Genomic DNA, 15,366 nt, shown 5'->3' with positions numbered 1-15,366 from the left:
CATTTTTCTCATGATCCCATCAGTTCCAGCTGCTTTACCCCCCTTTCATTCTCCGTAATGCCTCACACACCTCCCCCACACTCACAAACTGCTCTTCTTCACTCTTAAAAGATGTTATACCTCCCTGGCCAGTGCATGAAATTACTGCCTCCCTTTCTTCATCAGCATTTAAAAGTTCCTCAAAATATTCCCGCCATCAACCCAATACCTCCATCTCCCCATCTACTAACTCCCCTACTCTGTTTTTAACTGACAAATCCATTCGTTCCCTAGGCTTTCTTAACTTGTGTATCTCACTCCAAAATTTTTTCTTATTTTCATAAAAATTTCTTGACAGTGCCTCTCCCACTCTGTCATCTGCTCTCATTTTGCACTCTCTCACCACTCTCTTCACCTTTCTTTTACTCTTCATATAACACTTCTACTTTGTAAAAACCTCTCATAAGCTACTTTTTTCTTTTTTATCACACCTTTTACTTCATCATTCCACCAATCACTCCTCTTTCCTCCTGTACCCACCCTCCTATAGTACAAACTTCTGCCCCACATTCTAATACTGCATTTTTAAAACTATTCCAACCCTCTTCAACCCCCCCCCCCCCCCCCCCCCATTACTCAAACTTGCACTAGCCCACCTTTCTGCCAATAGTTGCTTATATCTCACCCTAACATCCTCATCCTTTAGTTTATACACTTTCACCTCTCTCTTACTTTTTGTTGCCATTTTCCTTTTGTCCCATCTACCTCTTACTCTAACTGTAGCTACAACTAAATAATGATCCGATATATCAGTTGCCCCTCTATAAACACGTACATCCTGAAGCCTACCCATCAACCTTTTATCCACCAATACATAATCTAACAAACTACTTTCATTACATGCTATATCATACCTTGTATACTTATTTATCCTCTTTTTCATAAAATATGTATTACTTATTACCAAACCTCTTTCTACACATAGCTCAATTAAAGGCTTCCTATTTTTATTTACCCCTGGCACCCCAGACTTACCTACTACTCCCTCCACAACATTTATACCCACTTTAGCATTGAAATCCCCAACCACAAGAACTCTCACACTTGGTTCAAAACTCTCCATGCACTTAACATTTCCCAAAATCTCTCTCCTCTACACTTCTCTCTTCTCCAGGTGCATGAACACTTACTATAACCCGCTTTTCACATCCAACCCTTATTTTATTCCACATAACCCTTGAATTAATACATTTATATTCCTTCTTTTCCTGCCATAATTTATCCTTCAACATTAGTGCTACTTCTTCTTTAGCTCTAACTCTATTTGAAACCTCTGACTTTATCCCATTTATTTCTCCCCACTGAAACTCTCCCACCCCCTTTAGCTTTGTTACACTTTAAGCCAGGACACCCAGCTTCTTCTCATTCCTAACATCCACAATCATTTCTTTCTTATCATTTGCACAACATCCATGCACATTCAAACATCCCACTTTGATGGTTTTCTTCTTTTTCTTTTTAGTAGGTTGTACGGAAAAAGGGATTACTAGCCCATTGTTCACGGCATTTTAGTTGACTTTTACAACACGCATGGCTTACGGAGGAAAGATTCTTATTCCACTTCCCCATGGATATAAAAGGAAAAGCAATAAGAACAAGAACTATTAAGATAAAATCAAAGAAAACTCAGATCAGTGTGTATACATAAATGTGTACATGAATGTGTAGTGTGACCTAAATGTAAGTAGAAGTAGCAAGACGTACCTGAAATCTTGCATATTTATGAGACAGAAAAAAGACACCAGCAATCCTACCATCGTGTAAAACAATTACAGGCTTTCGTTTTACACTCGCTTGGCAGGATAGTAGTACCTCCCTGGGTTGTTGCTGTCTACCAATCTACTACATATATTTTTTAATCAAGGGGCAATGCCCTTCAAGGTCATAGCACCTGGGGAATGGAAGGCATTCAGGTTCAGTCCAAGGAATGGGAGGTTGTCCAGTTCCTTGGATCAAGAGCCCCTCACCAGCATCAAGGCACCTAACTTGAAGGGTGCACACTGACTAGTAATCTTTGGTTTAAATATGGAATTAAGTGGTTTAGTTCCAATATTTTGTGGTAAACTATTCTTTGCTCTGTGCCATGAGATGCCCAGAACTAATTTAAATTAATGGTCAGTTTAAGGGTTTTACATAGCTGATGTAAAAGACTCACTAGAAGATAAGATTAAGAAAGGCTAACACATCTAGTTACAGGATTATCATAGAACTGGGGGCAAAGATAAATTGAATTGTGTGAAGATAACCATGATAATGACAGTGTGAACTGTTAGGTGATTGTACCTGATTTAGCAATCGTTATTTAATGATTATTTAAGATTAATTTATTTTTCTTTCTTTCTGGCCATGTATAGGTGACAAGATACTGGAAGAAACCACGGTACTACCCAGATGACCCTTACAGGCCATATATGCGACGAGATAACTTTCATTTAACTCAGTCCTACCCAAGAGAATTTTATTAAGCCTGTGTAGAAAGGTCTCAAGATGTGCATAGCAAATAAATTAATTGTAAATATATAACTACCTTGAGTTGTGTATTTTGTCATCGTTCTTAACTTTTGAGCATACATACACATTCCTTAGATCCAACTTGATTATGTTCCTTTCCCAGGTTCTATGATCCTCATGAATAAAAGAGCTGCTGCTGTATGACTCTTTTGGGATTAGCATTTAGCTTTTATTATATTATCAAAACCCTTGATATGAAGAAGCAGTGATGTTGTATGTCACATATGGGTTTATGTAGCTCCAAGGAATTGGCACTACCATTCCTTCAGACTGAACCTGATCATCTCCCTTACCCAGATGCTGTATAACTTCTACAGGTTCAACACTATCCCATGAGTGTCTGCACCACCTTGGTGCTGGTAAAAGACAAATGATCCAAGGAATTGGAAGGATCTTTCCCTTAGTGAATAAAATATGTGCAACACTTGGATATCTTCACTGAATACAGGATATCTTCAACTGAATACAGAGGAGACTTAAATATTAGAGAACATAAAAGTGGTGAAGAAGTAAATATGAGGTGATCAGTCCCCAACCCAGTCTTGAAAAAGTAATTTTGAAGTGGTCACTCTGTCAGCCTTGATTAGTGTTCAGCGCTATAGCCATGATGCTAAAAAGCTGAAGTTATCAAGGCTGAGGGACTGATCACCTCATATTTACCTCTGCTGCTTTTGCTGTCTCCAATATTTAAATCTGTGTATTCAAATTAAGAGGCCTACTGAGCAGGCTAAACATCGCGCATATATAGTTACCGTATTTTCCGGCATAAAAGGCACACGAACATTAGACACACAAGGCATTTCCAAGCAGTTGCATGTATAATGTAACGTTAATAAACAACAACTAAAGCGTAACCCAAAGCCTAGCCTTGACCCTGACCTTGAGCTTATAAGGTGCCTGGTGATTTTCGAAGATTTTTTTTGTGTGTGTGGGGGGGGGGGTAAAAGCATGCCTTATATGCCAGAATTTTTTTTTTTTTTTTTTTTCAACAAGTCGGCCGTCTCCCACCGAAGCAGGGTGACCCAAAAAAGAAAGAAAATCCCCAAAAAGAAAATACTTTCATCATCATTCAACACTTTCACCACACTCGCACATTATCACTGTTTTTGCAGAGGTGCTCAGAATACAACAGTCTAGAAGCATACACATATAAAGATACACAACATATCCCTCCAAACTGCCAATATCCCAAACCCCTCCTTTAAAGTGCAGGCATTGTACTTCCCATTTCCAGGACTCAAGTCCGACTATATGAAAATACAGAAAATACAGTACCTAAATGTTGCACTCGTCTTACTCAACTATTTATATGTACTGTATACCATTACATGTAATTTTTATAGCCTCTCTTCACTTAACGATGGAGTTTCGTTCCTAAGACCACGTCAGTAAATGAATTTCGCTAAGTGAGGAACATACTATAATGGTAAGTTGGTCTGTGTCAACCATCTTTGATATTTTTTAATGTCACCTTTGCACCATTTATAACATTTCTGGTATATTTTTAAATGTTTATACAGTAGTGTACTGTATATTGTAATGAACAGAATACAGCCTCTCCTCACATAGCGATGTACATGTACTAGTTTACCGACACCTCGGACTTATGACAGGCTCTCTGACCAGTATTTATACCTAAATGTATATTAGAGCTGATTTTCTCTGTTCTGTTTATTGCAATATACAGTACACTACTGTATAAACATTTAAAAATATACCAGAAAAGTTAAAAATGGTGCATAGTGACATAAAAAGCAGTATAATAATTGGTTGACACAAACCCACTACCATTATAGTATGCTCCTCACTTAGCAACGAATTTGTTGATCGACAAGGTCTTAGGAATAGAACTCTGTCGTTGAGGAGAGGCTGTAGAGGAAATCAGCTCTTACATACATTATTTAGGTATGCATACTGGCCGGGGAGCCTGTCGTAAATCCAAGTCATCGATAAACGAGTAAGTCGCTAAGTGAGGAGAGGCTGTATTATTACTGTAATAATTAAGCGCTAAACCCATAAGGGTATACTATTAATATAATACCTTTTCCTCGGATTAAATCTGATTACCTCCCACTTCCCAGGCATTATATAACCCCTACGCTGTATAGCCCTTGTGGCTTAGCGCTTCTTTTTGATTATAATAATAATATAACCCCTACAAGTTTAGTGCTTCCCTGTGAATATATACATGTGCATGATGGCTCAAAATTTTGTTAAGGTAGACTAAGCTGCTGTATTGACCAGGAACTAATCAATGGCACTATATGTTGCCTTTCTAAAGGCAGCATGTGGTGGCTTATTTTAAATGGCGAAACTTGAAACCTGTAGGGAATGGGAGGCAATACGCTTTAATCTATGGAAAGGGAAAAATGAGTCCAGTTCCTTGGATTAACAGCCCCTCACATCAGGACACCTCCCTTGAGAGGATATAGATCCTATATACTCCTGTGCTCTTACTTCAGACATATAATACAGCACTGACCTTAATAACTCCTGGTAGTCATTCGACTTTAAATCCAATAAACCAAGGAACAATACACCAGCGAATGACCCTCATGGGTTTAGTGCTTCTCTCTATTATTATGATTTGTGGCAAGATAATCACATTCAGATTTCTGGTGGAAAACTATTTAGAATTTCATGTTACTATATAATTATTATTAAGTTACAAAAGTTGACCATGTTACAAAATCATCAGAGACCTAGCCAAAGTCTTCGAGTAGTCCTGCATTAAACAAGCCAGCATTATTTTAAAAATTTTAATACTAGGCATTATCACAATCATGGGGAAGTGCTAAACACAAAAGAGTCACACAATGTTTTGTTGAACATGGGTAGATAATAAAGTCATTTATATAAAGTCCCTATTGTTGCAACTATAAAACTAAAAAATATAATCCATTGTCCAATATGATGCTTGTTGTATATTTGTTGTGCTGAAAAAGTAATTTTTAATTTTATGTATTAAAACTGTCATAGTTACAAGAGTACACAAGTGCTGTATGACCCTTATAGGTTTAGTGCCTCCTATGAATGTAATAATAAAAAGTCAATGCATAACAATTCACTGTTCTGCATTTACCATAAAAGACATGAGATGCCCTAACGTAGCAACATTTGACTGAATAATACGTTTAATACGCTCTGTATAGCAGGGACCCATGGGCGGTTCAGAGGTACGTTGGTGGTGACCTGAGGGCAACTCTAACCAACGATCTGGTGAGGGAGTATGGTCACGCATGTACAGCCATACATCCTGAAGTATACATACTAATTCAAATGGTGCTAATGCATCAACCATTTGTGGCAACACCCCCAGAGGACCTGGCAAGAATTGAGCAGTAACCATCACTTCTAAAAGATATCGTGTAGCATGTAGAGCCTCTGGAGCTTGCTTGGCTGTAGAAAGGGGACAAGTATTCCAGTATGCTGTGAGAGCAGCTGTTAGTGCTCGAACAAGTACAGAGCAATAGCTAAGGGCTGCACGATGAGTAGCCACAAATTCAAGAAGAGACCATGCTATGGGGTAATCTTCAAAAGTTTTCTTAATAGCCAGGTCCCTCTCGAAGGTGAATTTGATATACTCTTCTGGCCAAGGAAATCCATTGAACATGATATCTGGAGATATTAACTCCACTAAAAGAAGAGCAACAGTAGAAGCTCCTTCTCCATTAGCCTGAGATGCACAGCAAATACTAAGAGTATTAAGCAGGAGCTGAGTGTGAAGTCTGACTATATCAGAAGAGAGGGGAATGTTCTGTTGGTGGTGGGGTGCAGTTCTCCCATTTCCAATAATACCCATGTGAAAAATGCTAGTGTGAGACTGGGGAACTTTCACCCATGAATTAAACTGCCTATTGGCTTTGATTAACATTTCTCCAGGAACTTCCTTTAAATCAATTTGAGCTTTTTCCTGTGCACCAAAAAGATGAGCACACTCAGGTCGAAACACTCCTTCAACAAGAAGGCGAATAATAAGGTTGAGAGCAAGAGAGGAGTGAGCTAACTGACTTAACACCCGCTGGCACCTTCCAATATTACAAATCTTTTTGGTAACATTTGATTCGTGTAGGCTACTGAAAAAATAAAAAATAATAGCATGGCTCAAACCTAAGGTATGACCTACAGGAATGGGTCTCTTCAGAGGCAACTGACACAGCACCTGTACAGCAGCAGTGCCAAGTGCAAGGTTATTGATAAGCTCAGCTAACAGGGGTATATTTGTCAAAATGGCCTCTGTTAGTGATGGATGGATGTGCAACCTTTCTTTACGACCTCTACAAAGCATGGTCTCCAAACTAATAAGTGAAGTCAGGATAGTGGAAGATCCTGTTTGAGGCTGAAGTGCCCCAGCAATTGCAGTAGAAAGTGGTGAATCTGGTGTATGTTGGAACACATGATATATCATCAAAGCTGTGATGACAGCAGACAGAATTTCCTGAAGGCCAACTGTTCCATCTTGAGTGCGACAGTGTAGCAGGTGACCAAGTGTAGTAGTAGCTGTTGCAGGTCCTTGTTGTACTACTACTAATGTGATCAACTGTTTCAAGTGACCAATTACTGCCTGACTACCAGGACTGGCTAATGTTTCTTCTACAAGGCCTGCAACAGGAGATATGGCTTTACCACCTACTGCCATTCCCACATCACTTCCGTCTAACCCACCTCCACGAAGGCCAACCAGAAAAGGAATGTGAATACGACTGGAGCCAGCATTTCTCCTCATGTAAGTGACCATGCATATCTCCCCTACCACACCTTGTAATATATTATTAACAGCAGAAGCAACAGCAACAGGTAATTTAGGTGTAGGTGCTGCCCCCTGGAGTAGCAGATGTAGAAGGGAAGGTGCAGCAGATCCACCTGTATCTAATACTAAGTGAACCACCATTTCTTGTAATTGGGCATGTGTTGTAAAATATTTTGGAACCCACCATCCAACTTGGTTTGCCAGAGCAGCAAGGCGGTCACCTGGCATTAAGAGCGTGTCCAACCCTGAGGTAAGAGCAGCCAACACAGCTCTTGACCTACTAGTGACAGCTAGGCACAACAGAAATGGAACTGAAGCTTTTGTCTCTGGATCTGATGCTCCATTAAATGTACGTAGTAAAATGGCATGTAGACTTCTGCGAATGTCTGGCAAATGGCGATCTGCCAAATGACTCAAAATCTTATTAACACTGGCTAGCTGGTGTTCAGGTGGTCGCCCATGACACGATGCAAAACTTCGCAGTCCAAGAGCCAGCACCCGACTTATGACAGTAGCTGGGAAGGAACAGCCAACATGCGCTACTAACCAGTCAAGTGCTGGTCCACTAGCAGCACTTGCATCAAGAAGAGCAGCCACAGCAGTATCAGGATCATGAGCCACACACACCACAGTAAGTGATGCCAGAGTACGTGCAGGGCTACATGACAACCAACCAGCAACTACCTCCTCCAGGGTAGCATCACCACGACCTACTACTGTGTTAGCCCATTCTACAGACCAACGCCCCAACTGTTCTACAGCCCACTGGCTAACAAGAGGTCCCCAAACCCCAGGAGTAGATTCCAACAGATCCCCCAACAAGCCTTCAAGTTGTCCAGAAAGCCCTTCATCCACAATCTCAGTGCTTCGAGAATTATCTCCAGCGCTGTATCCTCGCATATGAGATGACACCTGAAATAAAATAAATACTTTAATAAGTGTGTGTGTAGGTAATATTATTTAGAAAGTGTGAATTCACTGTTATTTAACAGTATATTTATATGCACATACAAAATTATATATAACTGTAGTTACAAGAGCAGAGCTGTGCTCATAACTCCCCATCTTTCAGTGCTTAATTTCTCGTAGATTATTTTTAATTTTCTAGCGGTTGTAACATTTACTACCTCTTGGATCCCATTCTAGTATATTCCTTTGGATTTATGATAAAATGATAAAATCTCCCATTAACAGTTTTTAGCAATTAATGCTGTCCTTAAAGATCTACTCCTTTAATTACACTTGAAATTTTTTTTATCCTGTACGTACCTACTATCCTATTTCAGTATTCTTGATAAAATTAATGGGAAAAACTATACAGTAAGAGACACTGAAGTAAAATACAATAAAGATGTAGTCATCATCTTTTTATGCTCAGACAATGACCCCATCTACATACCTGTCTCGACAGTGTGTGTGCCAGAAAAGCCAGAGCTGCAGGTCGAGCTGGGGGTAAATTCCGCAAGAGAAAGAGAGCCGTTTCAGCTGTGGTTTGTTCTTCTCCCTCACTGATGGCATCTCTTCTTCCCCCATGACTCCTTTTATCAGATGTTGTCAAAGCCAGATTCAGGAAGCGGTCAAGCTCAGTCAAGAGCATGGTGGTTGAGATGCCCCGTCCACCAGAATCCATGTTAACACCACGGCCTCCTTCCATCTGGCCAGTCACCACCATTGTAGTACACCAGTTACAGTTCTTAGTGGCACTACCTGCAAAACCCTAATAACAAAATAATATAATTGTAAGTTGTATTGCATTAATATGAAACAATGCTGCTAGTGATGTTAAATGATTAGATATGATAAAGAAATAGGTCAATAATATTTTACAAGGACCCCAAAGGAAATAAGTCACTTTGTCTGGCTTTTTGAGGTTATTCTAGGTAATTTAGATACATGTTACTATGTATGATAATTGTACTTGTGTGTATAGTAATACCTTGCATAGTATAGTTTTGAACAGTACAGGTTTTGATATAATATGATTTATAAATAAAAGGGTATAAATTTTATTTAACCGCATTATGCACCGATACCAGACTGCTGCTATGTACTGGACTAGCTTGATGCAAACATCAGTATCACTCCAAACTCTGAGCAGTGAAGTTGTGTAGTCTTATACAGTGTATATACGTATCCATAATTTTATCTTTATTATATAAAATACTCTTACCCCTTTTGTATGCAAATACAGCTTCTCCTCACTTAGCAATATACTCGTTTACTGACAACTCGGACTTATGACGGGCTCTCTGACTGTTTATTACAATATACAGTACACTACTGTATAAACATTTAAAATGTACTAAAAATGTTATAAATTATGCAAAGGTGACACTAAAACAATATCAAACATGGTTGACACAAACCCACTACCATTATAGTATGCTCTTTGTTGAGCGATGAATTTGTTTACCAATGTGGTCTTAGGAACGGAACTCTGTCATTAAGTAAGGAGAGGCTGTATAAGTGGAAAGAGGAAATGCAATGATGCTAAGCATTCTAGTAAATATAAATGGTTAACATTAGATGAAAAACTAGAAATTATAAAACATGAAGATGGTGCATCATATGCTAAAACAGCAGGTGACAAGAAAATGAATGAAGCATCGGTATATGCACACATAAGGAATAAAGATAAAATAAAGACATGGAGTGGCTACAGCATCTTATATGTCAAGAGTGACTTAAAAATCAAGTTCTGAAGTGGATAATGTGGAACATCTTTTAATGTTGTAGATTAAAGACTGCAGCCAGAAAAGAAATCCATTAAATCAGATGATGTTTCAAGCTAAAGTAATAAGTCTCTATTCAGTGTTAAAAAAAAAGAAAATGGCAATGACGTTTTTCGGTAAATCGTGGCTGGTTTTACAACTTTAAAATGCGTATGGCACTCCATAATGTTCGAATTACTGGTCAATGAGGTAGCTACATTCCGATGACCTTGATGATGCAACATTTATGGAAAGAGATCAGCAACATTTATATGGAAAAAACATAGGAAAATCAAGAAGAAAATGCTGTACCCACGAAAGAATTCACACTGGATGAACTATCAACATTAACCGTGAAGGTAGATGCTTGTGATTTCATAATGAATGCGGACCCAAACACTGAATGAGGCATTAGTATTAAGGAAGTGTTATAAAATGCTATTCAGTGCTATAAAGATGTACTATTTCCTCGTTTTTATCTTTTGTAATTTCTTTATTTGTAACTGTGTGCACTGATCTGTACTAAGCAAACAGCTAAATACTTTTGTGATCTGACACATTTAACCCTTAAACTGTCCAAATGTAGATCTACATTCACGTGTGTTGCGCTCTGACCTTGATTTTCCCCACTTGAAAGCATGTAAAAAAATAAAAGTACAGATCTATGTTCAGAGCCCCCCGCACGTGGACGTAGATTTTTGTTTGGACAGTTTAAGGGTTAATCATATTGCTGAAGCGCATTAAATTAAAACACACTTTAATAATACCTTGATCAGTATGGTACTGTATAGTATGATGTTTTTTGACATGCACAATCATACTGTGCAAGGTATTGCTGTACCTGTAAGCTAAATAAACTTATACAGTGGACCCCCGCATAACGATGGCATCACATAGCGATTTTTCCGCATAACGATTACTTTTATCGCAAAATTTTTGCCGCGCATACCGATTAAAAACCCGCTTACCGATTTTCGTCCGAGACGCGTCCAATGTGCCCTCACATGTGCCGGCCGTCCCATTGTTTACCAGCCAGCCTCCGCGGTAACATCCAAGCATACACTCGGAATATTTCGTATTATTACAGTGTTTTCGGTGCTGTTTCTGGAAAATAAGTGACCATGGGCCCCAAGAAAGCTTCTAGTGCCAACCCTGTGGTAAAAAGGGTGAGAATTAGTATGGAAATTAAGAAAGATTTTGAAGGGTTTGGGGCTAACCCTGAGAAGCCTATGCCAGTTGTGGAATCCATTGTGCCTACTTCAAAGATTAAGGAAATGTGTGCAGAGTGGGTTGAACTGCAAACCTTTATAGATGAAAATCACCCTGACACAGCTGTTGCAAGCCGTGCTTGTGACTATTTCAATGACAATGTTATGGCCCATTTTAGGAAAGTCTTGAAGGAACGGGAGGTACAGAGCTCTATGGACAGATTTGTTGTGCGACAGAGGTCCAGTGACTCTCAAGCTGGTCCTAGTGGCATTAAAAGAAGAAGGGAAGTAACCCCAGAAAAGGACTTGCTACCTCAAGTCCTAATGGAAGGGGATTCCCCTTCTAAACAGTAAGCAGATAATGCTCTCCCCTCCTCCCATCCCATCAATCATCACCAGATCTTCAATAAAAGTAAGTGTCATGTAATTGTGCATGCCTTTTTCAGTTTGTGTGTATTAAAATTAACATTTCATGTGGTAAAAAAAAAATTTTTTCATACTTTTGGGCGTCTTGCACGGATTAATTTTATTTCCATTATTTCTTATGGGGAAAATTCATTCGCATAACGATTATTTCGCATAACGATGAGCCCTCTTGCACGGATTAAAATCGTTAACCGGGGGTCCACTGTATACTCATGTTCTACATTCCCCCAAGTCAGAACCCTGTCAACATTACACACTATCCACACTATTTCCATATCCATAACACAAGAAAAACACTTACCTGTTGTGGAAATTGTTATTTATTGAGATATTAGCCATAATAATAATAATAAAATAATAAAAGCAACATTCTTAGCTCACACACTGAGAGACTGGAGATTGATCCCTGTACAAGTGAAACATTGGGCATGTTTCCTTACACCTGCTGCCCCTTGTCACCAGCAGTAAGTAGGTACATGGGCTTTATATAATAATAATAATATAATAATATCTATTTCTACAAGTACATGTACATGGGAAGTACAGTGCCTGCACTCTGAAGGAGGGGTGTAAATGTTGCAGTTTAAAAACTGTAGTGTAAAGCACCCTTCTGGCAAGACAGTGATGGAGTGAATGATGGTGAAAGTTTTTCTTTTTCGGGCCACCCTGCCTTGGTGGGAATCGGCCAGTGTGATAATAAAAAAAATAAAATAACATGTACAAGGAATACAGGTCTAGCTGACATCAATGATACACTACTATATTGAAAGCCGCTTGTTATGCAGAGCATTTCTGGCAAATTAGGTCAATTTTGTCCCAAGATGTGACCCACATCAGTTGACTAACGCTCAGGTACCCATTTTTACTGATGGGTGAACATGGACAACCGGTGTATGGAAACACGTCCAATGTTACCACCCTTTGCTATGAGTCGAATCCCTGACCCCTCACCATGTGAAGAGATAGCCTTTGCCACCAGGCCACAAGCCATCGTTAGTCAACTGTTGCGAGTCATGCCCTGAAGATGATTACATCACCCCGTTGGAAATAAGACAATCTCTGATGACAGGTGTTAATGTTGCAGTTTTATAACTGTAGTGTAAGCATGCCTCTGGCAAGACAGTGATGGGGTGAATGATGATTAAAGTTTTTCTTTTTCAGACCACCCTGCCTTGGTGGGAAGCAGCCGATGTGTTAATAAAAAAAATAATCTCTGATGACTCATGGATTTTTATTAGGGGTATCCTGGGTGGTTAAACCTCTGACTTAAAAATCTGAATGAAATCTTATAATAATAATAATAATAATAATAATTTATTATTTTATGTTATGCTAGGGTGGATCAAGTTACATTTGGTTTTTACATTTCCTCAAATAAAAGCTTTCTCAAATGCACATCCACATTAATTTTGGACAATTTAGCTCACAAAATAATGATGAAGTGGGACCCAGGAATAAAGTTCAATTTCACTAAGAGACTTTTAATGAAAGACAAGATTTGCTCAGATTTTTAACCCAGAGGGTTAAAAATCAGTGTATCATTGGGGACTGTCTGCCTTATTTCCACTGGGGTCCTTTTAATCTTGCCTCCTAGGATACAGCCCACACTAGTTGGCTAACACCCAGGTACCTACTTGCTGCTAGGTGAAAAAGGACAATAGGTGTAAGGAAACATGCCCAACATTTCCACCACGCAGGGGATTGAACCATGAACACTCATGTGAGGCGAGAGCATTGACAACCAAGCCACAACCCATTGCATTGGACTAATGCAATGGGTTGTGGACTGCAATGATGATTATCACAGTAATACACAATAGATCTAATTAATTAATCTTCCCAATACTAGTTACTAGAATAATGCACACTTCTTCACATTAGGTAATTTTACTGCTATTGTAAGTTTATTTAGGTACAGGTTCACATAAGTACAATTATCATACATAGTAACAGAAGTCTAAATTACCTAGGATAACCCAAAAAAAGTCAAAGTGACTTATTTCCTTTGGGGTCCTTGTAATTTATGTAAAACTTTATACAGTATGTACATGCAGTATATATAACGTTCAATTTTATTGCTGTAATAAGACTGGATTCTCAGCCTCATCGACAAACCACAGAAAAAAAGCATTAAGTTAGCCAGGTTAATAAGGCCGGGTTGTAAAGACCCGTAGCTCAACTGGTGGCACTCAGCTCACACACTGAGGTCCATGGTTCAATCCTCAGTAAGGGTGGAAACATTAGGATGTGTTTCTTTAAGACACCTGCTGTCCCTGTTCACCTAGCAGTAAGTAAGTACTTGAGTTAGTTGACTGGTGTGGGTTGCATCTTGGGAACAAAATTAGCCTAATTTGCCTGCAGTGCTCTGCATAACCAGGGACTTTCTATATACCATGTCACTGATGTCAGCTATGACCAGCTGGGCTGTGGTTCATACACTGGATTGCGTGCAGCCAGCAGTAACAGCCTGGTTGATCAAGCCCTGATCCACCACAGGGCCTGGTCACAGACCGGGCCGCAGGGGCACTGACCCCCAGAACTCTCTCCAGGTAAACTCCAGGTATGGTCTGTATACATAAGAACATGGGAAAGCCCCATGTATTTGTGCTTGTAGAAATAAAGATTATTATTATTATGATGTTAATGAATATTGGTTATTTTTCCTATAAATTTTGTTTAAGGTGTGGAAGACAAAGTTAGGCTGGGTATTTACCTGAGTAAACTGAACAGATGAGGCAGCTTGTGATATAAACTTTTAAGTTGTACTGGAAGATGAGGAGCTACATTCAATTATTATTATAATCATGGGAGCGCTAAACCCGTAGGATTCTACAGCGCCTATGGGGGGGGGATGGAAAGGTATTCAGGCTTAATTCCGGTAACTGGAGCACGGATCCAATTCCCTAGATCAAGAGCTCCTCACCAGCATCAAGGAACCTCCCTTGAGGGGTATTACACTCAGGAAAGTACTAAACCCATCAGGGTTATTCATCGCTCACCGGTTAAACCGTCGATTGATAAAGCTGTATTTCTTGATTGATAAATCTATATTTCAGCTGAACATGACCTTGACAGCATCACAGACTCACTGACGCTCAACGAAACGATCCCATATTACGTTAAAATGTTATATTTATTCCCAAATTTAAGTGTTCCTCGTATTACGTTAAGTTGTTGATGTTGTTGTTGCTTTTGAAGGGCCACGAGGACGAGTACCGTATATACCACCACCTTGATGCTGGTGAGGGGCTCTTGATCTAGGGAACTGGATCTGTGATCCAGTTACCTGAATTGAGCCTGAATACCTTCTATTCCCCCCCCACAGGCACTGTGTAATCCCTACGGGTTTAGCGCTCCCATAATAATAATAATAATAATAAAAACCCTATGAACCAGGATGACATAGTAATAATAATAATAATCTTTATTTCTACAGGAACATGTACAAGGTATACAAACCATAGCTGACATCAGTGATAATATATAGAAAGCCCCTTGTTATGCATGTTATTATTATGGGGGAGCGCTAAACTAGTAGGGATTATACAGCACCTGGGCTCAATTCAGGGAACTGGAGCACAGATCCAATTCACTAGATCAAGAGCCCCTCACCAGCGTCAAGGAACCTCCCTTGAGGGGCCTTGTTAGTTATGCAGATCATTTCAGGCAAATTAGCTTAATTTTGTTCCCAGGATGCGACCCCACACCAGTCGACTAACAC

The 15,366-nt window shown here is 39.4% G+C and overlaps 1 protein-coding gene and 1 long non-coding RNA gene across 4 annotated transcripts; one reads left to right on the top strand and one right to left on the bottom strand.

Annotated features, from left to right (window-relative positions):
* Positions 1-2,361: 2,361 nt before the first annotated feature.
* Positions 2,362-12,865, top strand: LOC138852111 (uncharacterized). The gene is made up of 2 exons (XR_011391570.1): positions 2,362-2,550; positions 12,807-12,865. It is a non-coding gene; the product is annotated as an uncharacterized lncRNA (long non-coding RNA).
* Positions 5,186-14,918, bottom strand: omd (integrator complex subunit 5 omd). 3 transcript variants are annotated; one of them, XM_053789167.2, is made up of 3 exons: positions 14,645-14,918; positions 8,700-9,017; positions 5,186-8,212 (listed from the first exon to the last, which is right to left on the bottom strand). In XM_053789167.2, exons 2-3 carry the CDS (start codon positions 8,970-8,972, stop codon positions 5,615-5,617), a joined length of 2,871 nt encoding a protein of 956 aa, XP_053645142.1. In that variant the 5' UTR covers positions 8,973-9,017; positions 14,645-14,918; the 3' UTR covers positions 5,186-5,614. The 3 variants fall into 3 exon arrangements, with proteins under 3 accessions (XP_053645142.1, XP_053645143.1, XP_053645141.2); XM_053789168.2 differs by lacking the exon at positions 14,645-14,918 and adding an exon at positions 14,359-14,587; XM_053789166.2 differs by lacking the exon at positions 14,645-14,918 and adding an exon at positions 14,038-14,172.
* Positions 14,919-15,366: the final 448 nt, after the last annotated feature.

This window comes from Cherax quadricarinatus, unplaced genomic scaffold (genome assembly GCF_038502225.1).
Source record: "Cherax quadricarinatus isolate ZL_2023a unplaced genomic scaffold, ASM3850222v1 Contig4127, whole genome shotgun sequence".
NCBI lineage: Eukaryota > Metazoa > Arthropoda > Malacostraca > Decapoda > Parastacidae > Cherax > Cherax quadricarinatus.
Note: the sequence above shows the minus strand (reverse complement) of the source record. Positions and strands in the feature narration are given on the sequence as shown.